Below are 26,350 nucleotides of genomic sequence, written 5' to 3'. Positions count from 1 at the left end.
GCAGTAATGTCATAATGTGTATGATGTCATATTTAGCTGTTATTTAGCAGTTCCTTTCTGAAGATAAGATTGAAACATGTAAAAGGATAGTTATTTCTTTAAATTGTTTTTTAAAATATATACTACTCAAAAGAATTTAAGGGTCAAAAATTTATAAACAAATAAGTTTCAGAGTGTATTAGATTGATGATGTAAACTACACCAAAAATTTAATTTATTGTTCCATATTTACAAAAAACAACAAATAAACGTCACTGTATACAAGAAAGTCACATGACATGCTGTCAAAGTTGAAGGTTGTCAAACATGGATTTTACACATTAGAAAATTCGTTTAATAGTGTGTGAATCCACCCCTAGCGCGAATACACTCGACACATCGTTGCCTCATGCTGTTGATCAAACGTCTGAAGAACTCTTGGGGAATGGCCTGCCACTCTGCCAAAAGAAGTTGACCCAGATCATGAAGGTAGGCCGAAGGGGCATGGTTATCCCGAACTCTCCTTCCTAATTTGTCCCAGGCGTGCTCTATTGGGGCCAAGTCAGGCGAATATGCTGGCCAATCCATCCTGGCGATACCTTGTTGTGTGAGAAAGTCCGTTACCACACTGGCGCGGTGGGGTCTGGCATTGTCATCCTGCAGAACTGCCCCGCCGCCAATCTGCTGAAGGCCTGGGAGAACCAACGGCCGGATAATCTCATTCAGATAGCGGATTCCATTCAGATTGCCATCCACCATATAGAGGGGGGTCCTGTGGTGGATAGAGATGCCGCCCCACACCATGACGCTGCCACCACCAAACCGGTGACGTTGTCTAACGTTAACGTCAGCGAAGCGCTCCCCAGGACGTCTGTAGACACGAACCCGACCGTCGTTGAACTGGAGACTAAACCTGGACTCATCAGTGAACATCACTCGACCCCACTGAACACATTGCCACCGCAGATGAAGCGTGCACCAGTGACGTCTGGCCGTTCTGTGACGTGGTAGGAGTGGTGGTCGAACAGCCCGGCGATAGCAGCGTAGATTATTGGCTTTCAGATGATTGCATATGGTTTGATCAGACACTCGAGTTCCAGTTGCAGTCCGCAGATTGTCACGTAATCGGCGTGCAGTGGTTGTGCGTTGATGTAGAGCCATATTGGTGATGTAGCGGTCCTCTCTATTTGTAGTGCTTCGGGGTCTTCCCGAACGTGGACGATTTCGAACAGAATTCGTTGCTTGGTACCGTTGCCACAGTCGGTGTCAGTCAGAGTGTCGTTGGCCAAGTCTCAGAGCAACATTTCTTTGCGTATTGCCATCCTGAAGCCAAGCAATAGCCCTTCCTCGATCTTCGATAGTCAGTTGACGTCGTACCATTGTCGAATTTGGAGTGTGCACCGTACACGAACGCAAGCTCCAATTATACGGAAATTCAGCATTGGGAACATGGAATACACATGCATAGCGTGCAAATGAAGCGCTTTGTGAAAAAGCAAGTTGGGCATGGGCACCTTAGCAGACCTTTCGCTTTCGACGGTTTTAATTCATTTATGGGTTGCTTAGACCCACTTTCGTCAAAATGGAACAATACCATGCGTGACATTATGGTCTAGCTAATATAATTGACATTCAGAAAATAATGTAGAAAATATCGTCTGACCCTTAAATTCTTTTGAGTAGTATATACATATATACTGTACACTTGTTTTGTTTTATCATTTTTATTTATATACATACATACATACATACATACATACAGTGCGTTAATATCTATGTGTGTAATAGTCAACCTCGACATACATACAATATATAGATATTCATACATCAATACATACTAGCCAGTGCCAGGTCTGCCCACTGTTTCATGCACGTATGCGGGATCGACCGTGTAGATTGCAGGCCCCATGCATATGGTCGAGTTAAAGAGCTTCCTTTTTTCATGGAAGCTTCGATAGCTCAGAGTGTATCGTGATTAGCCTTGCAATATGCGGGCGAATCGGTACCACAGGTTCAAGTCCCAGCAACGGCATGGGACAATTTGTGAGGCCAGAAAGGATTTAATTATCCCTGCGCCAGTGCGTTAATATCTATGTGTGTAATAGTCAACCTCGACATACATACAATATATAGATATTCATACATCAATACATACATACATACATACATACATACATATACATACATACATACATACACACACATACATACATATATACATATATACACACACACACACACACACACACAGGCAAACAGATATATAGATATAGATATATATGGCAACAGATAAATATGATACCAAAACTGATTACAGTCAAATCTGTCTACATGGACACGAATGGGAATACAGATGGCCACTGATTACAGGTAGCTACTGATTACAGGTAGCCACTGATTACAGGTAGCCACTTCTACAGGTTGTTTTTTAATGTGTTGGCTTTTTCTTTTTTGTAGTCTGTATAATGCTCAATAATGGATGTGTGCTCTTCATTCACTGTAAATCAGTTTTCTAAATATTTTCAGGAGGAATATATGAGACCACTTAATACAGCTGGCTATATTAGGCAAGTTTGACTGCTTTTAACCTCTGAGCAATATAAGCAGCTATTTACCAAAAAGGCGGCTCCTTCCAGTATACTGTCTTCTATGACAGCTCGTTTGATGATTTCAATGGGTGGTAGGCCGCTTATTGTAGATCTGAAAGAGATATTTCAAGAGAAATGGAATCTACAACATGAAATAATATTTATCAGTTAATTAACCAAATCCTGATCCAGTGACAGATTAAAAACACCAGAATGACCAGAAACACTTCAAATACATGGAAATGGATAATCAAAACAATGAAATCTAAGTAATATGTCTCATTTCAATTATCAAAAAAACAGCCCTAATAATTAAAAATATGGCTTAATCTTTAAATAACAGGATCTGTCACTTTAACGGAACCATTCTGTGATTGATATACTTAAATTTATATCTATGTTGAGCTTAGATCATCTGCAGTAAAAAGTATTTTATCAGATGTAGACAAAACCTCAACGTTTATAGCATTATTTTTAGCATTGGTGATTCTGTAACTGCCACTGATCAATAATACTCACTGAAATACAGTGCTCCTGTTATGAATCTTAGCAGAAAGTATTTTGTCGAATGTACTTACAACAACCTTGAGAATTCTGCCTTAATGAACACTTCCTTTGATGCCGATTGTGAGCAGGACCCAGAAACTGCCAAGTTGGTTGTAAGACCACGCCATGAAGATTCAAGAGTTTGGAAGGCCAACTGAACCTCAGTCTTTAGTAAATCCACCTTATCCGTGTTGCATGAAAGCAGCATTTGATACTTTATTTCAATAGTCACTGTGAATTTCTGATCCTGAGTTCCTGCAAACAGAAGAGATATGTATAAAACTGTATAATCTATTCAAAATTATGATTACATAAACGATCGAAAGAAGAAATTGTGGCTGAAACAAAAGTTATTTATACAAATCAAGATGAATTAAGGTACACAGTGCTTTAAAAATGCATACTGTATGGTACTTCTGGTTGAACTCACAGTTTCTTGTTTCGAATATTCAAGTGATTAAAACTTGTTTATCCTAACGTGTACACCAGGCCTGGTGCTTATAAAACTTTTAGAGTCTAGACTCGAGACTCTAATAGACTACGCCATACAAACTGTATGAGTGTGATGTCATTAGAGATTGAGTCTGGACTTGAAAAGTTTTATAAGCACGGGCCCAGGTTAACAAACTATCTTCAGGTGACCAACTGATGTGCGACAGAATTTTGATGAACCTGGATTCTTGTAAGTATAGTTTAGAAATGCATCCTATTGAATAGTTTTAACTAATTGTGAACATAAGCATTTACTCCTCTCCAGATGTCATTTTAAAATTTAGGGTTGTGGATGATAAACACATTTTTAGGCGATTATAAACCCAGAAATAAATTTCACATGACTGATGTGAAAACCGTACTATCTGAAACAAGAAACTAAGTTTTCGACAGACATACCATACAATGTTTAACGAAGACTAAGTACTTTTAAAGCAAACAATTTCTTTTGTTTAGCTTGGCCCAATGTTTAACATGTACAGGCTTACCTCCACAAGTTGGTTCCACGGGAATCTGGAATGGATCAAGTCGATTGTAGGATCCCAGAAAGCCACAGTTAATAATATTCGGCCAGGGCATTGCAGGTTTTTTATCTGCAGGGCAGAATCCCTGTACTGCTTTAGTAGTTCCACACTGTGTTGGTGATGAGTAGACATTGGCAGCATTACAATCTTGCTCTTCAAAAGAATAGTAATAAAAAATAAACACTTTCTTTCCAACAACAAAAATATGCATAAATATCACACAATGTCATTGGTAAATATTTTGGTTTATATCAGTTATAGACCACCAACCCCCCTCCCCCCCCACACGACAAATTAATATATATTGTAATAATAACTTACTAAATTTCAATAAAATTTAAATTTACCGTATATCTTCACCTATAAGTCAAATTTTTTTCACCCAAAAATTATTTTATAACTTGGGGGGGTCGACTTATAAGAGGGTAAAAAAATTTCACCCAAAAATATTACCGTTTTGGGGATTATTTGTTGAAGTATGCCCTGTATTTATACTCAAATATGTTAATTTGACACATTTATTTTTTATAACCTTTTTTTGGGGCATTATAATGGTTTTGGTTATTTGAAAAGGCGTGCGATCTCACTCTCATTTCAAGAGAACAGTCCACTTAGTTAAAATAACAGTCATCACTAATAGCAAAAATGTAAACAATACTAACTACCTGTTGACTGAGTTTATTTTGAAATCTGGTCACTGGCATTAATGGTTGTTCAAACAATGTTTTGTTGGTGATTAACTTCATGAATATTACTGAGCTTTCCCATAAAACAGCTTAGACTGATCTCTGCAGTTCACTAGAGCAATAGGGACATACATCATTTGGTACAAAAACCAGTGTACTTTCCAGAGTTATCCTCCTTACAGGCATTAATATGGCGGCAAACATGTAATTAACTGATACTTTCAGTTTTATCGTAGTGATCTGTTATCAGTGTTTATAAATAAAGTTGTAGTCTGTGCACAAAACCATGCTGTACAGTGCCATACGGTAATAGTCAAACAGCTTTCACTATCTACTAAGGGAATATTTCGTTTTGATGCTATATAGTTTGATTGCGATGTACAAAACGTGAAAACCCAAGTTTATAAAATAATTTTCTTTTGTTCAAATATTGTACATTATTGTTCTCATGTGCTAAAAATAAGAAATACTTCAATATTTATAAGTTGTTTTTCATGGGTCGACTTATAAATGGGTCAATAAAAAAATATGTTTTCAGCTAGGCTTGAAATTAGGGACTCGACTTATAGCCGAGATCGACTTACAGGCGAAGATATACGGTACTATCTGCCGGATTTTGTTTGACTGGTAAACTGGTAGACAATGGCTGATATAGTAATCCGTAATCCAACTGTTAATGAAAATTAATATAATTATAATTTTGTAACAAGTTTGTAATGTTCATACAGTTTATATCAGGTATAAATGAAAGTTTGCTTAAGATCCTGTATGTACGTTTTAACACAGCACATAATTTCCTGTAATTTGATGCCGACATCATATCTTCATAAACAAGTGTCTAATGGTGTTCTTTTGTTTATGGTGAGGGTGTGTCACAAGTTTGGTTGAGAAACAGAACAAAACTGAAATGCCTTTTAATTGCGTCAAGGTAGATCAAAAAGGAAACAAAATAAAAAATCATATCAATAATAAAACTGTATATTTTAAAGTACCATATTATTGCAGACTCATTGAATAACACAATTAACCCCTTGGTTTGACCCTACATATCTAGTACAAAATTATCGGCCTCGTGTACAAGCCAAGGTAATCTTTTGTCTGGTTGTATGTTGTATTGATTTCAATAATGCTGTCAATGAATAGTGCTTTTTTTTCTTTAACTATTACAAACACGGTAATCGTAATCACATTAATTAAGGTCTTATATGTGGCACAAAAATAATTTAGCAACAACAAATAATAAGAAAATAAACAATTCTAGCAGTAACAATACATCACTGTACACAAGTAATTAAATTATCCAATGGGCATTTCATTTCAACTTATTTTCATGCTTATATCCAATTAAGGTTCCAGCACGCTGTCATGCAGGCACACACCTCAGCTATCTAGGCTGTCTGTCGGGGGAAAGTGGATTAGTTGTTAGTTGGTTAGTGGTTAATGAGAGAGAAGAGGGTGTAGTGGTCTTACACTTACCCATTGAGCCCTTAAAAAGTAAAGTAAAGTTTGTTTTATTTAACGACGCCGCTAGAGCACATTGATTTTTTATCTTATCATCGGCTATTGGATGTCAAACATATGGTCATTCTGACACTGTTTTTAGAGGAAACCCGCTGTCGCCACATAGGCTACTCTTTTTACGACAGGCAGCAAGGGATCTTTTATTTGCGCTTCCCACAGGCAGGATAGCACAAACCATGGCCTTTGTTGAACCAGTTATGGATCACTGGTCGGTGCAAGTGGTTTACACCTACCCATTGAGCCTTGCGGAGCACTCACTCGGGGTTTGGAGTCGGTATCTGGATTAAAAATCCCATGCCTCGACTGGGATCCGAACCCAGTACCTACCAGCCTGTAGACCGATGGCCTGCCACGACGCCACCGAGGCTGGTCATTGAGCCCTTAAGAACTCGCTCTCAGTTAGAGCCGGTACCGGGCTGCAAACCCTGTACCTACCAGCCTATAGTCCAATGGCTTAACCACTGCGCCACCGAGGCCAGTTTCAATGGGCAGGCAGGCTCATCTAGGCATGCTTAATCCCTGCACACACATCCTGTATTGAAATAAAGGATTCAGTGGTCCCACTAACTGGGCTCCTGCTTATAAAACTTCAGAGTAGAGACTCAAATCTTTAATGACATCACATGCACACAATTTTTATGGAGTTGCCATGACATTAAAGTCTCATACTCTATTAGTCGTGAGTCTGGACTCTACGGGCCAAAGTTACAAAGCTTGCTTTTCTTAAATACAGGTGTTTAAGCGGCCCTATAAGTTGTATAAGCATCATGCAGGCCAGGTGTTCATGGTTGTCAGAAATAGCCAAGTCACATATTGCATGGTTATGAGACAGTTGTAGGAGTATTTATTAACATGAAATTCATATGATGTTTTTTCAATCGGTAAAGTTAGTAATGAGCATAATTTATTTATGGCATTACTTTACAATTTGATGTACTCTGCTAACTAAACAATAATATTAGAATAGAATAAGCATTCTGAGAGTACTGTTAAAGCAATACATGTCCATTATCGGTACCCACAAATGTTCCAATTTCCTAAGTTCCAGGGCCATAACTACATGTATATAGAGGATATTTTCATGTTTTTTGTCAAATATGATTTATATTTCATCTTGTGAAGTTTGCAATCATATCATACAAGTCGCCCATGCGCGACATGTATGTTATGATTGCAAACTTCACGAGATGAAATATAAATCATATTTAACAAAAAACATGAAATTTTCTATTTATTATATAACTTTTGGCAATTTACCTTTATTTTAAAATTCCGGCTTTCTTACAGTGAAGATAACACTTTCTCCAGTGACGATAACACATTTTAGAGTGAAATAGTGAAATTTTCACCGAGTGACTGATAACACTTTTATTTCACTGATATTTTAAAATATTTCACTAAATGTTATATAATAATAAATGATAAAATTATTAGAAAGTTTTAGCTAAATATTTGAAGCATGGTGAAAACAGTGACGTGACAACTATATTGGACAGATGGACAGATAGAAAGATGGACAGAGACAGGTTGAACTGGTAGCAGATTTTTTGAAGAGAAAACACGGTTTTAAATATTACATTTGCCACATGAAAGATTGATCTTGCCGAAAAAAGATGGCAGACAGGAGGGAAAGATCACGTCTTTACCATTGAAATGACAATAGAACATGTACAATTGTTTTTATTATTCATCAAACTTATTAAAGAACAAAAACGTACAAACTATTGCATGATGGAGATTTTAATTATACTGTACACAAGTTATTGTTTTCAAGGCTTTAAGGGTCTGATCAAAATTTATACATCACGGTCTGGAGTGTTTTTGATCGGGACTGTATGCACCACCCTGTGGCCTCCATGTATACGCCAACTCTCCTTTTTAGGAAAGTATTTCTAGACTTTAAAACTTGGCTTATACACAACAATATACATTGTAAAATACAATTTAAAATATTTTGTTAAAATGAAAATGAAAATGAATATTTCCTGTTTTCCAATGATGGACTAGTAATTCATGGCATCAATCGGACTTACTTTTCACATAAAGTTTGAATCGACAGTCTCCAATGTTACCAGCCTCATCTGTGGCAGCATACACAAGTTGATAAGCACCCCAGGTAAGTAAATCACCTGTAGAATACAGAATTAGGAAATTAATTACCTCAGTGACACAATTCGGATAATAACACGCTTATTTTAAGTACTGGTAAGTGGTTGTGTTAACCTGTAATATAGTTGGAACATTTCAATGTAAAATCTAGTTAGTGTGGAAGTTACGATAACCAATGAAATTCATAAGTTGCCGAGTTATTTTGTCTGTTTTCATTATAATTTATCCAACTGTTTCTAACCCCTACTCCTGCCTATCTCTCTTTCTTTGTATACTTATATTAATGTCTTTTGATATCGCATTATTATATTCAGGCCTCAGGATTTCAAATTTTGTGGGAAAATTATACAATTCTGTGAGCTGTAAATGAAAAGTTTTTTTGTTTAACAACACCACTAGACCACATTGATATATTATTTAATGAGTAAATAATTGCAAATCACTTAACATTTAACTTAACACAGGTAAAAGTTTGTTTATTAAATATTTTATTTATCATGTTTTGGGTGTTTTCTTAAAAGTGTTATGGTACTAAACTTGATTCATTAAAACATTGCTCACTTGCTTTAAAGGGACATTCCCGAGTTTGCTGCATTATAAGATGTTTCTGACTAATAAAATATTTCTACAATTAAACTTACATATTAAATATATTTCCTTGTTTAGAATATCAGTTTCTGTATATTCAATGTGTTTCTGGTTGTCTTAATATACTCTTCAAACGAAGAAACGCAAAACCACATTGTCGTAACATTTGGAGAATTGATTTAATTATTGAATGGTGAGTCCGATAATTACCAAATGTTGCAGGATTGTTCACAATTCACTCTAGTCCATTGTGAGTAAGTGATAGGACACACCACCAAGGTCAAGGTCATCTGGAGTCAATACCGGGTGTGGCCTCCGCGTGTGTTGACAACTGCCTGCCCATTGAAGCAACCAGAGTACGGATGACGTCCCGGGGGATGGTGGCCCACTCGGCCTGCAAGGCTGCTGCCAGCTCGGGCAGGGTCTGGGGCTGTGGTTGTCGCTGTCGGAGGCGTCGGTCCAACTCGTCCCATAGATGCTCAATTGGGTTCAAATCCGGTGATATCGATGGCCAAGGAAGGACATTAATGTTGTTGTTCTGTAGGAAAGCCGTTGTGAGACGTGCTGTGTGAGGCCTGGCGTTGTCATGTTGGAACACTGCGTTGGCGTTGGCCATAACTGGAACGATGTGTGGCCGGAGGATCTGGTCAATGTAGCCCTGTGCATTCAGGTTGCCCTGCACGTGGACCAGGTCAGTTCTGCCAGTGTGTGAGATGGCTGCCCACACCATGACACTACCCCCGCCGAATCTGTCCACTTCCTGCACGCAGTTTGCCGCATAACGTTCACCACGACGCCTATACACGCGACAACTTCCATCATGACGTCGGAGCAGAAATCGGGACTCGTCACTGAACCACACCTGTCTCCATCGCAGTTGAGGCCATTGTCGATGAATCTGGCACCACTGCAGTCGGATGACACCTCGAACTGGACGTCTGGCACGAATTCCTACCTCACGTAGGCGGTTCCGTACGGTCTGGTCGGATATCCTGCGCAAACCTGGTATTGCTGCGGCTGTGGAGGTGGCAGTAGTCAATCGTTCCCGAAGGTGGCGTACCCGGATGTAGCGGTCCTGCCCGGGGGTAGTGACCCGTGGTCGACCGGATCTAGGGAGGTCATGTGTTGATCCATGTTGCTGGTAACGGTCCCACAGTCTGGAGATGGTGCTTGGGGACACATGGAATGCCCTGGCAACGGCCGTTCTGGATTCGCCTGCGTCTAGTCGGCCGATGGCATTGTTTCTCTGCGGTTCACTGAGACGTGGCATGTCCTGGATTGTCAACTGTCGGCCAGATACAGAGGCCAGGCAAGCGAACACCCTGCACTTTTATACTGTCGGTGTTCATGTTGCACGTGCAGACAACGCACGTGCAGTGGTGACATGGTTTGCACGTGGCTGCGTTTTTGCGAATATTCACATTTTGGAACTTTATTGTATTGATGACTTTATCGAATGTAACCGTGGGAATGTGTTTGGGACATGCAATGACCTTATATTCACAAAGCATGAACCGGTAGGAAACATAAAATCTGAGTTATAACCCATTTGTACCCTTTTGCGTTTCTTTTTTTGAAGAGTATATTTATAAGAAGCCCAAACTGGATTTTGTCTTAAAATAATTTCGTACGTACGAAAAAATAGTTTTTAGGAAATAAAATCAAATTTAACCTAGTACAAATATTAGAACAACCAGAAACATGTTTAATATACAGCCACTAATAACTTATGCCGAAAAATATATTATTACAGTCGTCAAAAAGTCTCTGTTAGTCGATAACATCTGAAACATTGCAGCAAACTCAGGAATGTCCCGTTAATGAATTATACAATACTGCTTTTATCTCTGAAATTTTATCTTATTCCCTACCATGACATTTAGAAATTTAACATCATTCGCTAGAAATTGGAAGATTTCATTTTAATTTTCAAAAAAAGAAATGAGAATAACTTACTTACAGTAACAAAAAAACGTGGAGAATTTTGATGTTCAAATTGGGAATCGGTCATTTCAAAATATAAGATCCAAATATTAACATCTATTAACTCTTTGAGGCCTGGTGGCCATTTTGAATTCCAGCCCTAGGCAGTGTTTACCTGCTGGTGCCCTAAAGCATAAACACAGATTTCATGCACTGCAGCAAAAATAACTAACTTAATCAATAACAAACAAATCTGCATCAAATTTTGTGAGCTATTTAATTATGTGCAATTAATGAGGAACATATATTATTTTTTATATGATGTAATTGTAAAAAAGTAGTTTAATTGTCTATAAATACAGAAATAAACAAAACTTTTAATAAATGTTACTGGTTCCGATTGATTTTGGGTTTTTTCACTGAAACAATGCTGGAAATCTGGCTTTGTGGTATGGCTTGAAACATCCAATACACAGGTTCACGTTGCACTGTTCACAGCCTGTGGCTAGCTCACGTCGAATGCCTTGTGTACTGCATTGTTTACATATCTGTTTTTTACCCAGCACAACAGGCCAGTGTAAGAGTCCTTCAGCGGCTTTTTGCTGGACACTTTCTCTTTTCCTCTTGTGCCAGTAGTTCCCTATCAGCTGTTTGATCAGCTTCTGTCGGAAATCTAATTGACATCTGTTCTTCTTTCGGCCAGTTTTTGATGTCAGCTGGTGGTTTGCAGATTCCTTCATCATTATGAATCCATTTATGATGCAAATGTCAACCAAGGACCAGAACAGATACTTCCACCACTTGGCAGCCCTCCTTGCAACTGAATAGGATGATCTTAGCTGGTCTGCTCAGTCGACTCCATTCATGTACCGTATATCTTTGCCTATAAGTCAAATTTGTTTCACCCAAAAATTATTTTATAAATTTTAGAAAAATTTTTTTAGAAAAAATATTACCTTTTTGGGGATTATTTTACAAGTTTTATTGTTGAAGTATGCCCTGTATTTATACTCAAATATGTTAATTTGACACATTTATTTTTTATAACCTTTTTTGTTTGTCATTAGAACGGTTTTGGTTATGCAAAAAGGCGTGCGATCTCACTCACATGCCAAGAGAACAGTCCACTTAGTTAAAATAACAGTCATCACTAATAGCAAAAATGTAAACAATACTAACTACCTGTTGCCTGAGTTTATTTTGAAATCTGGTCACTGGCATTAATGGTTGTTCAAACAATGTTTTGTCGGTGATTAACTTCATGAATCAATGTGCTCTAGTGGCGTCGTTAAATATAAAAAAAAAAAAAAAAAAAAAAAAAAAAATTCATGAATATTACTGAGCTTTCCCTTAAAACAGCTTAGACTGATATCTGCAGTTCACTAAAGCAATAGGGACATACATAAAAACCAGTGTACTTTCCAGAGTTATCCTCCTTACATGTATTAATATGGTGTCAAAACATGTGATTAACTGATACTTTCAGTTTTATTGTAGTGATCTGTTGTCAGTCTTTATAAATAATTTTCTTTTGTTCAAATATTGTACATTATTGTTCTCATGTGCTGAAAATAAGAAATTCTTCAATATTTATAAGTTATGGGTCGACTTATAAACGGGTTAATAAAAAAAAAAATTTCAGGGCTTGAAATTAGGGACTCGACTTATAGCCGAGATCGACTTACAGGCGAAGATATACGGTACATAGTGTACGACTTGATGGCTGAGGGGCAAGGTACATCTATCTGTGAACCATCTTTCTTTTTCCGCTTTACCGTGTTTTTTTCTAATGGATTTGATAGTGTTGAAAGAATGTTCACTGTTCACTTGTCATGCCAGGCCACAGCCATCATGCTTCCCTCTTTCTGCAGAACAACCATTTCTCCTTGGCATTTCAACTTTGCTTGTGTTACACCAGCAGGCAAGTATTTTCTGTTGGTACGCACTGTGACACAAGCATATGTTTTATTCTCAAGAAGTTCTTCGAATAATGGAACTGAACTGAAGTAGTTGTCACAGTACACATGGTGGTTTTTTCCCCATATATATCTCTTGTCAGATCTTTCACCAAGTCCTGTTTCAACTTTGTTGTTTGCTCTGCCCGTGTAGACTTGAAAGTCATTTAGAAATCCATTATGTGGATCTGCCTGTGCCCATATTTTAATCCAACGTTTTGTTGGTTTGAGAGGGAGGTACTGTTTTATTGATAACCGTCCCGTGTAAGCCACCATTGCTTCGTCTATTGATGTTTCACAGTGAGGGTCATACTGGGTTCTACACTGCACATGAACATCCTCTAAAAAGGGGCGAACGTGGCAGCTTGTCATGTCCATGTTGTCCACGGTCTGGGCTTTCTGCAATATTGGCAACATGGAAATACTGACAAAGTTTGTCAAAACGGTCTCGGGTTATGCGTTCTGACATCCCTGTTTGAACTTGTAGGAAACCATTTCGGATCTGCACCGTTTTGGACGATTTTTGCCTGGGCATACCTATTGGTTTCTTCAGCTATTTTCTGGTACCACATCTCAGGGAACATCTGCTGAAAAAGGATTATTTCTGTGGCATCGTTTTTAAGGATGTTTACAGCACCAACATGCTCTGTGAATGCATCTACTTGATTTTCTGTCAACACCGAACTCCATTTCGTAGTTTTGTTTGGTTGCGGTTCCATTTCAATTTCTTCCGTCAGTTTCGCTACCGATATTCCGTCCATTTAAAAAATGTGACAATGGTATGTCGACACTATCACTACTTAAGTCTACATCCGAATTACTGTTATTTAAATCGAATACATCATCGTTTGTGAAACCTTCAAATTCTGAAATACTATCATCATCCAAATCGAGAAATACTATTTTTCAAAGCGAACAAAGCCAAGCAAAGCCACGAGGTGCATGAACAAACCCAGCTGTAAGACTACTTTTTATTGGTCACTGGATGAATCTTCTACAAGCTGATAATGAAAACTTCTAATTATATAAGCCAATTACGTCTCGTTTTACATGTACAGTCGGCCACGACTCCAGTCGGCATTCGATAATAGCTACTGCTTGTAAACCACGCGAACAGGCGGTACTCGACATTTCGCACAAATTAACATCACGACATGAGTCAGGATTCGGCCCCAAAGAGTTAAGATGGGTGATAAACTAGCTTTTTGTCAATACAACCTTTCAAGTTATCTGTAATTGGTTCTTGTCCTCCAAACGTGATTGTTGGTACAACATTTCGGACCTGCACTGTTCTGGAAGTGGATACCTTATGAATGGCTGATTCAGGGCAGTTGTTAGAGGGTGGAGCCATCTTGTCTGAAAATGAGGTAAAATAAAGGCTCTTTTTTAAAACAAATTTGCAAATAAATAAAAACAAACTGATATATATTTTTTTAATCTTGTTTTGTCTTTTTTCCAGGAACTAAAAGGTGCCATGAATGCTTAAGTTTCTTAATTTGAGAGGTGTCTTTCTACAAGTAGTATAGGTGGCACATGTAGTAGTTGGAAAGAAAAAGATGGACTTCATTTCAAACATTTGTATACGGTGAAGATTCCCTTCTATTCATTAGCAGGAGGGCAGAAAGTACTCGCCCGCTTGCCAAATGTGAGTAAAAATTCTGACAGACGACTTAAAAATGCAACTATTAAAGTTATATGTCTTGTTTTGACTGACCGTAAAAAAATTTTTTACCACACTGAATCCCCGACTCCGCATCAGCCATGTCAGAATTCCAAACCATTCAAACAAACGGTTCAGAATTATGACGAAATACACATGTACCACATTGACAATAAACTGTCTTTACAAGAACATTTCAAAATTGATTTGATCATTTGGCCAACCAAGTGTCATTAATAATATTTTTGTCAAATATATATCTTTCATTTGAAGTGAAGACTGTGTATATTATAATATTGTTAAATAATATATTGTTCTACAGGCTGGCAGGCTAGTACATTTTAGTTGGTTTTGGTTTGGAGTGCTAGTGAAATATTTTCCATTTCTGCACTCCTGATCAGTCCATTAATCAACAAATGTTCAATCTATAAATCAACGTATACCCCTAGTGTTAAATGCTGAATGCATGAATTAAAGCACACATTGTTTTAACATGGGCTGCAGGTGAGATAGCTCACCCGATGACACACTAATATATACACTACCCAGTGCATTCACCAAGTCCTATTTTCTGCCATTTTGCACATGGTACTAGTTGAAAAAAAATAACAGAATAACCGGAAATAGCTTTAATAAAGATAATAGCCAATTTACAGTTTTGTTTTTCTCTAGGAAAAAATAAGGGCGAATTTAGAGTTGTAATTGTAAGAGGTTTTCAGCAAGTATTTTTGGTTGACAACAATAGGGGAATGTCTCAGTAATTTTGAGGAATTGTTAGCTGATTGTGATAGCTATTTGATGAAAACTTTTAACATTTTAACAAAAACAAATTGTGCTCAGGAAAATACAGTGACTGACAATAATGGCTGTAAATATTTTTTTGCATAAAGGTAAACATTAACTGCTCTAAAATATTATTACAAGTAGGAAAACCCATGAAAATAATACTTATCCTTTCACATATGAACATTATTTTATATATTGATAAACATTTTAAGTGAAAATGTGAGCAAAAGTTATAAACATAAATTATACACTGGTATTTGTCAAACATTAATCCTGTAGCCTTCTGGTTAAATAACATGCCGAGACTTTGAATCAATAAACCATACTAATTTTGTTATCAGTGAAGATGTCATTAATCATCAGACATACCCATTTTTGTAACATAACATCCATGAATCAGTAAACATACCTATTATGTTATTACTTGTCGAGTCCACGAATCAGTAGACATACCCACTTTGCATTAACACAACGAGTCTATGAATCAGTAGACATACCCACTTTGCAGTAATATATTGAGTCCATGAAGCAGTAGACATACTAACTTTGCAATAACATGTTACGTCCATGAATCAGTAGACATGCCCACTTTGCATTAACACATTGAGTCCATGATTCAGTAGACATACTCACTTTGCATTAAAACATTGAGTCCATGATTCAGTAGACACCCCCATATTGCAATCAAACATCTAGTCTATGAATAAACATTATGTACCCATTTTGTTATCACATGTGGAGTCCATGATTCGTTGTGCATCACACAGTTTTCCATCGGCCATTGCTCGACTTGGTGTCAGTCTCCAGGTAGATTTTGTCAGACTGTAGTCATACCATCCAAGTGCAAGGTCAAATGAAGGTAGATACTGGGGATTATTAATGGCCTCTAGTATCTTAGTGTAAAGTAAGATGTCTCGCCACACTGTAAGCTGGGACACATATCCAGTGAACTGACTGTCAAACACAAGTCTTAGCAATCTGCAAATATAAAATCTTGTTACTGACTGTCAAACACAAGTCTTACCAATCTGTAAGTATAAAATCTTGTTACTGGCTGTCAACACAAGTCTTGTCAATCTGTAAGTATAAAATATTGTTATTGACTGTCAACACAAGTCTTGTCAATTTGTAAGTATAAAATATTGTTATTGACTGTCAACCCAAGTCTTGTCAATTTGTAAGTATAAAATATTGTTATTGACTGTCAACGCAAGGCTTGTCAATCTGTAAGTATAAAATATTGTTACTGACTGTCAAACACAAGTCTTACCAACCAGTAAGTATAAAATCTAGTTACTGACTGTCAAACACAAGTCTTGTCAACCAGTTAGTATAAAATCTTGTTACTAGCTGTCAAACACAAGTCTTGTCAATCTGTAAGTATAAAATATTGTTACTTACTGTCAACCTGTAAGTATAAAATCTTGTTACTGACTGTCAAACACAAGTCTTGACAATCTGTAATTATACAATCTTGTTACTGACTGTCAAAACCATTACAATGATACAAATTCCCATTATACCTAGATGATAAACATGTCACCTATCTCGACTTTGTTAAGATCTCCTAGGACAAAAAGCAAGCAGTTTTTCACCATCTGCCATTTTACTTTTTTATGGAATACTCTTCAAGATAGGTGGAAGCCACAGAAGTATGTGACATAATCAATATGATGTCATCCTGATTGCTTTTATATCATACCATGTTATGAAGTTGTTAAGATTATGTCATATCCTTTCATCCCTCTGGGAGACTACCCCATAAAAACGTAAAATGGCAGCCGGCACAAAATTACATGCTTTTTGTCCTATACAATCTCAGCGAAGTGACATAGTTATCATTTAGTATGTGGAATCTGTGTCATTGTAATGGATTTTTCTAGATTTGTGTCGGGATAAAATGCGGGAGAAATCTAATGGTCATTAAATGTAGGAGAGTAATTTATTTTAGTTGTTAACAATGTGGTTCGGACTTTAAGTATACTTACTTCTCTTGAAATGCAGGCGGTGTAGTGTCACCATTCTCTTTAATGCCATTAATGATCAGTTCATACTTTCCATCGGACTGCCAAGTTACAGCAATGTGGTTCCACTTGCCAGAAGGCACTGTCATTGCAATTTCATTCCCCTTAAAGCTTACATTGTTGGTCTTAACCTCTAGGAACGCTGTACTGTCCATGCTGAAAATGAAATGTTTTTAATATACTTATACTCTCAAAGGGTAACAAATATTAAATACCCAATCATCAAAAACATTTAAAATATAGTAATTAAAACTTTCTGCTGGGAGAGGATTTACTGATTGAATAATGTCACTAAAAAACAAAAAGCATTCTGAAAGTACTGCTATCCCCTACCAGATCAAACAAATTGTCGTATATCCCAAGTTCACGGTCCAGAACTCTAAACATTTTTAGGTAAATTGCCATAAATGTCAAACTTGATCTGCAAATAGTACATGGTAAAGCTATATACATAAAATTTTAGCTCAATATCTTAAACCAAAAGAAAATCCCTTATATAATTGTTTTTATCTCCTAACTTCAATGGCCATAGCAGTGACTAATGGGTAAATCATCATGAATTTCTAATTTGATGTGTAACAGTACATAATAAAGCTACACACAAAATGTCAACTCAATATCTTGAGGCGTTATTAAAAAAAGTCCATAAAACTATTTGTGTGACAAACGAACAGACAGACAAACAGACAAAGACGAAACCTATAGTCTCCTCCGATTGGACTGGTAGGGGACTAATAAAACATAGAAAATTACCTCATTATGTGAGATGGTTCTTAAAAAGGACAAATAAAGATTTACATATATTTCAATCTATACTAAACAAAACAATTCAACAACCACTTTGGAAATCATGCCCCATCACAAGTACAGTAATATTATTAATCATGCTTTTGGTCATTCAGTGATCAATCAGTCAATAGCAATTCATGGACAAAAACCTATTTGTGTTGCACTGGCCTCGGTGGTGCAGTGGTTAAGCTATCGGATTACAGGCTGGTAGGTACAGTGTTCGTAGCCCGGTACTGGATCCAACCAGAGCGAATTCTTAAGGTCTCAATGGGTAGGTGTAAGGCCATTACACCCTCTTCTCTCTCACTAACCACTAACCACTAACCAACTAACAACCAATCCAGATAGCCGGGGTGTGTTCCCAGGACAGTGTGCTTGAACCTTAATTGGAAATAAGTTGAAATGAAATTAAATTAAATTAAATCAAATTTGTGTTGCAAAAATGTCCAGATAATTGCAAACACCCCTGTTTTCAAAATAGAAATGCTTTCATCAAAAATCCAGAAAGTCAGTAACATGTGTGATCCCCATTTTGTGTCGATGCACACCTAGCTGGCCAACTTCTTCAAAGTGTCCAGATAATTGCAAACACCCGTTTTCAAAACAGAAATGTTTTCAAGAGAAAGTCAGTAACATGTGTGATCCCCATTTTGTGTCGATGCACACCTAGCTGGCCAACTTCTTCAAAGTGTCCTGGGGAATGATCTATGATAGGAATATACTAAATAACAAACAAGTATGAGGAATATACTAAATACAACAGAATACAAACTCGTTTTTGATCTTGAAGACAGTTCCACTTGATACACCAGTCAACAGACCAATCCAGAACATCACTGTCATGTTTCCAGCACTGTTTAACTTGAAAGGTTGTCCGGACAACACATCAACAGACACCATGCCCTTGTCAAACCATAGGTCAAAGTCAAGTGAACCATCTGAAGTAAAACAAAACCGATAAATAGGCCTATATTTGATAAAACAGTGTTAAAATGTACAGTGTGACTTAATGTTGGGCAAATTTTGAAGTTTTAATCTCACCTCCTCGTCCTATATCTTTTACTCATGCAAAATACAACCAAACCAAATTTTTAATAAACTTGTATCTTTTGCTATTGCCAACTGCATTTACACAAACCACAACCTCATCATTAGTTTAACATTAAAATCTAAACATTTTCTTATTTAAATATTAAAGCAGGGCTCAGTACTTGGATTGTTACTCTTTCTTATATTCATAAATGACCTTCCCTTGGCTACTACAAAATCACCTTTCAGGCCCATCAATAGACTAGGGTTTTCTGAAAATGTAACAAGCCGAATTGTCCAGACTGTTTAACCTGATTATAAAAGATAAACTAAATAAAGATATAAAAAGCATTGAAGCTTGGTGTAATAAACATTTTTGAATGAGAATAAAATAAAAAGCACTTTAATAACTACTACCAAAAAATTATCACATATAAAACAAAAAGATAAAGAATTAAGTGTTAATAACACACATATAGAGAAAGCTTCTTTGTGTCCATGTATGTGTGTATATATATATATATAGTAAATTTTCTTCAGTGGAATACACAAGTAAATCACTGACTTAAAAATAACTGCAAGCAAAAAAATAAAGAAGTATCTTCCTCTGAATAATACACTACTTTAATGCCTATATTCAATTGTTAATTAAATTTCTGTTACATTCATTACATTGGTCCAGCTGTAACAACATGAGTTTGTTCATTTCTCGATGAACAAATCACCTGATGACCCAACAGATTTACTTTTTAATGAACTAAAGTGACTAAAAATAAAGAGAAGAGTTGAATATTAAAGGAGCTTCATTCATGTCATGTCATAGGGTTTTATGTGCACATTCAGAACAAGCTGTTGTAGCGCATACCTGTCCTGGGTGCAGGTGCCGTGCTCGGCCAGCTCCTCTGTCCAGGACAGGAAAACTTCATTCATATGACTGGTTCATTCAAACGATACAATTGTGATGCACCCTCTGATTGGAGCACCATTCACAACTGATGTCATACAAACTGACCAATAACAAGCAGCCAAATGGTAGACTGCATTTAGCAACTTAGGAATCATGTCACAGCTCTCGATAAATACCTTTACATGCACTTCCCACAGACACTTGTTTAGCAGGACACAAGCAGTACTCGACCCTCCCTTCTTGCTCACAGGATTGTCCAGATGAACAGGCACCACTACCACACAGTGGGCTTTCTACTTTACAATCGTCTCCTTGGTAGCCTGAATACAAACATAATACTACATTGCAAAACAGGCAATATTTATTATTCAATACAAATGTTTCATTACAAATGAAATCATAGTTCTATTCCAGAGAATTTGGACATCACCTAATAAGCTACAGAATAATCAAGTAAACTATATATTTTGCTAGACTAAGTCTAATCAAGAATAAGTGTCATGATATTATACTGGAAATAAAATCGTTATGCTAGAGATTGACCTCTAAGTACAGTTAGACCTCATTACAATGACCGTCGTTACTATGACATTTACACCATCCGACCACAAATTGTCGGGAATGAACGTACACCAATATTATTCTGTTCATTATACCGGAATTCACACCTTCCAACACCAACGGAGCAAATTAGGAACAAACGTGCACCCAATGTCTAAAAACACCTCTTTACAACGACATTACATAATCACAGTTGTCGTAGTACGTTGGCAGTACACACAACCATTTGGCATCCTAGATTTTGTTGAGGGTCGACAGTGTCACATGATGTTTGAGTTACTGATGTCGGCTAACTATGTAGACATGTATTGCTTTTGAACATAAGCCTTTAGTCATTCAATTAAAGGATTAACTTCGAACAATCAAGTCTCCTAGTTTTATGACATTTTGTAAACGAAGTAGGTACCATGAATGCGCTTTGATTAATAATAATATACTTAGGATTTAATGATGGTCTGTGATCCATCCCCGACGGTGGGAACATTGGGCTATTTCTCATTCCAGCCAATGTACCATGATTGGTATATTAAAATGCCTTTGTATGTGTTAACCTGTCTGTGGGATGGTGCATATAAATGATCACTTGCTACTACTGACACCCAATAGCTGATGATTAATAAATCGATATAATAACAATTTCGATATAACGACAAAGTGACCCAGGGACGAACGTGGTCGTTGTAATGAGGTCTGACTGTACATTAATTTTTTAATTTTTGAACACTATCATCTATTTCTGACAGATATGCCGAGAGGTGTGAGATTTTAGCTACATGTATGTGGTAGACTGCTTGTCTAATATGCTATGGGTTGTGTAATCAATCACCCGTAACAGCCTCAGGTTTTTCCCCCACCCCAACCAGTGTCCTATGTTTGGTATGGAATAACAGACTCCATCATGTGTGGGCATCTAAGATAGAAAAAAAAAAAGAAGAAGAAATGTTTTATTTAACGACGGCAATCAACACATTGTATTTATTGTTATATGGCGTCAGATTAACGTTAAGGACCACACAGATATTGAGAGAGAAAACCCACTGTTGTCACTTCATTGGCTACTCTTTTCGATTAGCAGCAAGGGATCTTTTATACGCACCATCCCACAGACAGGGTAGTACATACCACAGCCTTTGATATACCAGTCGTGGTGCACTGGCTGGAACGAGAAATAGCCTAATATGGGCCCATTGACGGGGATCGATCCCACATTGAGCGAGCGCTGTACCACTGGGCTACATCTACAATTTAACACTAAAAATTAACAAGATTGCTTTTATAATGAAGATTTTAATAACAAAATACTGATCTAAAACTAACCAACTCGCGTTAATATGACATCATATATTACAAACGATGTACTACCTGTACTTCCCATGTTAAAGGTAATGATGTCATAGCCTATACACAGGCATCGAAATAACCCATTTACCGGTTACCACAAAATATAGCTTGGTATAACCTACATGTATAAGATATCACAACTATATGAAAGTTAGAATTTAATTCCTGTTACTACTACTTTTAACGCGGACGTTTTGACATTGTATCGGTGTGCATGAACATCGGTATGAGAAATGAAATCTGGAAGTAAATGAAAACACGGATTGCCGAAATTGCTTTGCAATTGCACAAGTGTGCACGAACATCAGTGCAATTTGGTACGAGAAAACGAAATGCGGAAGTAAATTCATCTAGTGGACGCTGCTTAAACTCAGAATGACTATAATTACTTGCAATTGCACAAGTACACGCGAACATCGATGCAATTTCTTACGAGGAAATGAAACGCTGCAGTCCGGAATGCACTGCCTGGTTTACATTCAGAAACGAAACTACAGTTTGTTGAAATTTTTGTCAAGAATGAAACACTGTTCTCGACTTTTCTTACATGTGGTAACCTCCAGGTAACCTGAAAACCTGTTCTCGACTTATTTCGATGCCAAGACAGATTTATTCCATATGGGCCGACATCATGGAATGGGTGTTTTGCATAGCCATGAGAGAAATGTATTGTCCTGTTTACGGGAAGTGAAAATTAAATATCACTTGTTGTTTTACAGTTGGGGTAGCCTTTGTGGTTTCCTTTCTCTCTTCATCAAACATTGAAGTACATGTATGCATATCATCGATCGAGAATTAAAAATATATACCCGTGATAATTATCACACATCTCTGATATATCTCCATTATTGTACAGCCAGTTGTATGATCCATGATAAGTATCATACATCATTATTATACCCATACATCACTGACATATCTTCCTTAGATACAGACAAATACCAGCCTGTTCAAGGTAGTTCTGTAGTTTTATGCAATTACCACAATCAGGAGCAGTTGTGCTTGCTGCTCATGGGCTATGCTCAAAACACTAAATCGCTGTTACAGAAGTTGTTACATAGTGTTATAATTATATAAAATTCACTTAACAACACAGTGAAAGTAGCTGTGTGTCATAACACGCCCACACAATTACACACGGTCCTGGGCCCCATTCCACGAAGCAATCTTAGCGCTACGGTCACCTTAAGTGTGTAAGGTAGTTATGCTCTTAAGGTGATCTTAGGACTAAGATCGCTTCGTGGAATGGCGTCCAGGGCAGTACTTACCATCCATACATTCGCAGCGGTAGCCGACAGTCTGAGTTTTACAGCTTCCTCCCGGATTACAGGGATCAGCGGAACAGGAATCTTTAATCAGCTGGCACGACACCCCAGCATAATCTGTTCAAGTAACAACAGCATTTTAATAAGAATTCAACACAATTATATTCTTGCCTACCATCATTAAAGGGTTTGGTGCCAAACATAATCATTAAATTATTATTTTTTAATCTATGAGGTAAAATTTACACAAATCCCTGCCTATATCTACTCACTTTTCTCACAAGTACAGTTTGCAGTTCCTCCCGATTCATCACATTTGCCTTTGTCTGTGCACGGACTGATACGGTCACACACCGGGGGAGAGGTTTCACATCGTGTTCCTTGGGTGCCAGCCTCACAACTGAAAGTACACTGCAAGTGGTCATATCAGGATTTCAACTTAGTGTTCAAATGAATAACATGTTTTATTTAACAACGCACTCAATATATTTTATTTATGGTTATATGGCATTGGACATATGGTTAGGAACCACACAGATATTGAGGGAGAAAACCCGCTGTTGCCACTTCACTGACTACTCTTTTCAATTAGCAGCAAGGGATCTTTTATATACACCATCCCATAGACAGGATATAACATACCACTGCCTTTGATGTACCAGTCGTGATGCACTGGATAGAGCGAGCAGTGTTCAAGCAATACTATCTATCAACTACATGTAGCTGTATGATCAATTTACAAGATTTGTTTTTTAACAATATCATCATCTGACCATGTAATAAATTTCCAGACTAGGTAATATTTCTTAATTATATTAATGATAATATGTCATCTTTACATGAGGACTGATTGAAGGAAATTAATTTATCTAAATTTAGTAAGAGTAACCTTTATTTATTAAGATTAACCTAAAAGCAATTCAAGGCAGTCCTTTGTTTTTGACGGGCGCGAGCGCCAACACGCCCGTCAACCCCCATCAACTCCATCTGATGGGCGCGAAATAATGCGCCCCATAAATGAACAAATCACGCTTGTTTTTGGGTTTTTTTTAACTCTGCCATTTTAATTGTTTATTGAATCCAATCCACGACGCCACAAACCTTTCCATTCTGTTCACAATGAACTTCCTAGAATACATTTTATAAATTGAAACACAATTGGTTGGTTATCTTTACACTGAGCCAATCAGCTAGGAGTTCACTTATTATTAAGATCTCGTCGGTTTTGTTTTGTTTTGTTTAATTTCGTACAATGCAGGTAATGATCGCAAAATTTATTTTACACTGTCGTCGTTTTGATCAAGTGCAGAAAAAATAATAGGTGTGTTATCCAATAATTCTATGTGTATAATGTTTATACCTGTTGATATCACAGTAAACTTGTACACCAACAACAAACGAATTTAGTAAAGCAGGTTTTGTTTTTGTTAATAGCATAGCGACGTACTCCAGACATTTCTACTTTCTGTTTCACGATACTGCCACGTGATTTAAAGCCAAGAAGATTGACCTTGGTAGAGTCAGATTTCAAGTACATGTGATCGGTTGACGGGCACCTGAAACAAACACACCGATTTAATTTCAACTCAGTAATTCCAATTTACCGAGTGTAAAGCATGTATATTTTAAAATTAAATTTACATTAGGTTTGTTTGTTTTTGTTTTGTTCAATGGGTTGCTATGATTCACGTGTTAACTACAGTACACCGAAAATGAAAGCTAATCCTGTTTGTAAAAAAATATATTTATAAAAATTGTAGTAAGATATATTTGGGTAGAAAACAATAGATGTTTTCTCTGTTATGACAGGTTTTGTTGTTGTTGTTGTTTTTTTAAATAAAGAATTTGCAGGTACATAACATGTATATTATGATATGATAAATGTGATAACCCTGTGCCATGTGGTTGTTACACTTTTACATTCAGTTCACAGGTTTGTGTCCATGGAGAAATCATATCATTCTGCGATGAAAACCAAAATTATTGTACTTGTTTTAAATAAAACAGAATAAGCACAAACAAATCAGTTTCAATTCCTTATTCATAAATAGTCAACAGATTATCATGATTCAGAAAAAAAGAAAGAAAGAAAGGTTTTATTTAACGATGCACTCAGCACATTTTATTTATGGTTATATGGCGTCGGACATATAGTTAAGGACCACACAGATATTGAGAGAGGAAACTCTCTGTCGCCACTTCATGGGCTACTCTTTTCGATTAGCAGCAAGGGATCTTTTACATGCACCATCCCACAGACAGGGTAGTACATACAACGGCCTTTGATATACATGTACCTGTCATGGTGCACTAGCTGGAACGAGAAATAGTCCAATGGGCAATCATGATTCAGAATTGTAATGCAACATGATATGCATATAATACATAAGAAATCGATAAATATTGTGTTCATGGTGTTTCTTTTTCTTGTGTAAGACTGCAATGGCCCATTCCTTCATCTTTGAGAATAACCATCATATTAGTTAAATTAGGATATTTATTTTGAAAACACAAAACATTAACCCTTAAGATATTTAATTTAGAAATCATTACTCCTCAAACTTAATCATGTTCATGGGTGCAATTCCTCTCAGTCTCTTGCCTCTAATTCTGATTATTTTGAGGGGTGTGATTCCCCCCCCCCCCCCCCTCGTAAGCATTTCGAGGAGTGCGATTTTTAGCACTCATGGGTTTTTCAAAAACAAAGGTCTGAAGGCATAATAAATAAGATAAAGTTAATAAAGGTTATTTATCATATAATATTTTACATTATCAGTGCAATCAAAGCATATGATATTTTTTCAGATCACATACTTTATGAATTTGAAAACTAGGTTTATTGACAGTTAAACAAACGTACTATGGTGACAATTCATAATTGATGTATGCATTCATAGTCATCAAATAAAAACATTTCAATAGCAATTATACACTGAAAGCTGTAAGGACATCCAAAATGACGTTATTCGAGTTTGACGTTATTCCCATTCAAAAAGACAGCACGCCACATATTCTTACGTCATTTGAATATCGCATAATCATGACTGGAAAAAAATGCTTGGGATTATATGATAAAG

At 36.9% G+C, this 26,350-nt stretch overlaps 2 protein-coding genes across 2 annotated transcripts in view; both read right to left on the bottom strand.

The window, feature by feature from the left end:
• Positions 1-12,779: 12,779 nt before the first annotated feature.
• On the bottom strand, positions 12,780-13,328 carry LOC121379495 (piggyBac transposable element-derived protein 4-like). The gene has a single exon (XM_041508140.1). The coding sequence runs from the start codon at positions 13,326-13,328 to the stop codon at positions 12,780-12,782; it is 549 nt and encodes a 182-aa protein (XP_041364074.1).
• A 763-nt stretch (positions 13,329-14,091) lies between these two features.
• Positions 14,092-26,350, bottom strand: part of LOC121379494 (sushi, von Willebrand factor type A, EGF and pentraxin domain-containing protein 1-like) — a 13,091-nt gene continuing 832 nt past the window's right edge. Inside the window, exons 2-9 of the mRNA XM_041508139.1 lie at positions 24,721-24,829; positions 23,546-23,684; positions 23,277-23,390; positions 20,283-20,426; positions 18,943-19,108; positions 17,346-17,537; positions 16,091-16,335; positions 14,092-14,267 (exon numbers count right to left, since the gene is read on the bottom strand). Coding sequence (XP_041364073.1) covers positions 14,092-14,267; positions 16,091-16,335; positions 17,346-17,537; positions 18,943-19,108; positions 20,283-20,426; positions 23,277-23,390; positions 23,546-23,684; positions 24,721-24,829 — 1,285 coding nt within the window. The remainder of the gene's footprint in view (positions 14,268-16,090; positions 16,336-17,345; positions 17,538-18,942; positions 19,109-20,282; positions 20,427-23,276; positions 23,391-23,545; positions 23,685-24,720; positions 24,830-26,350) is intronic.

This window comes from Gigantopelta aegis, chromosome 8 (assembly GCF_016097555.1).
Source record: "Gigantopelta aegis isolate Gae_Host chromosome 8, Gae_host_genome, whole genome shotgun sequence".
Classification (NCBI taxonomy): Eukaryota; Metazoa; Mollusca; class Gastropoda; order Neomphalida; family Peltospiridae; genus Gigantopelta; species Gigantopelta aegis.
The sequence above is the reverse complement of the archived record's forward strand: the minus strand, read 5'-3'. Positions and strand labels throughout refer to the sequence as shown.

What these genes read in the sequence shown, in the direction of transcription:
- LOC121379495 (XM_041508140.1), bottom strand. Translation starts at nt 13,328, where the DNA reads ATGTTGCCAATATTGCAGAAAGCCCAGACCGTGGACAACATGGACATG.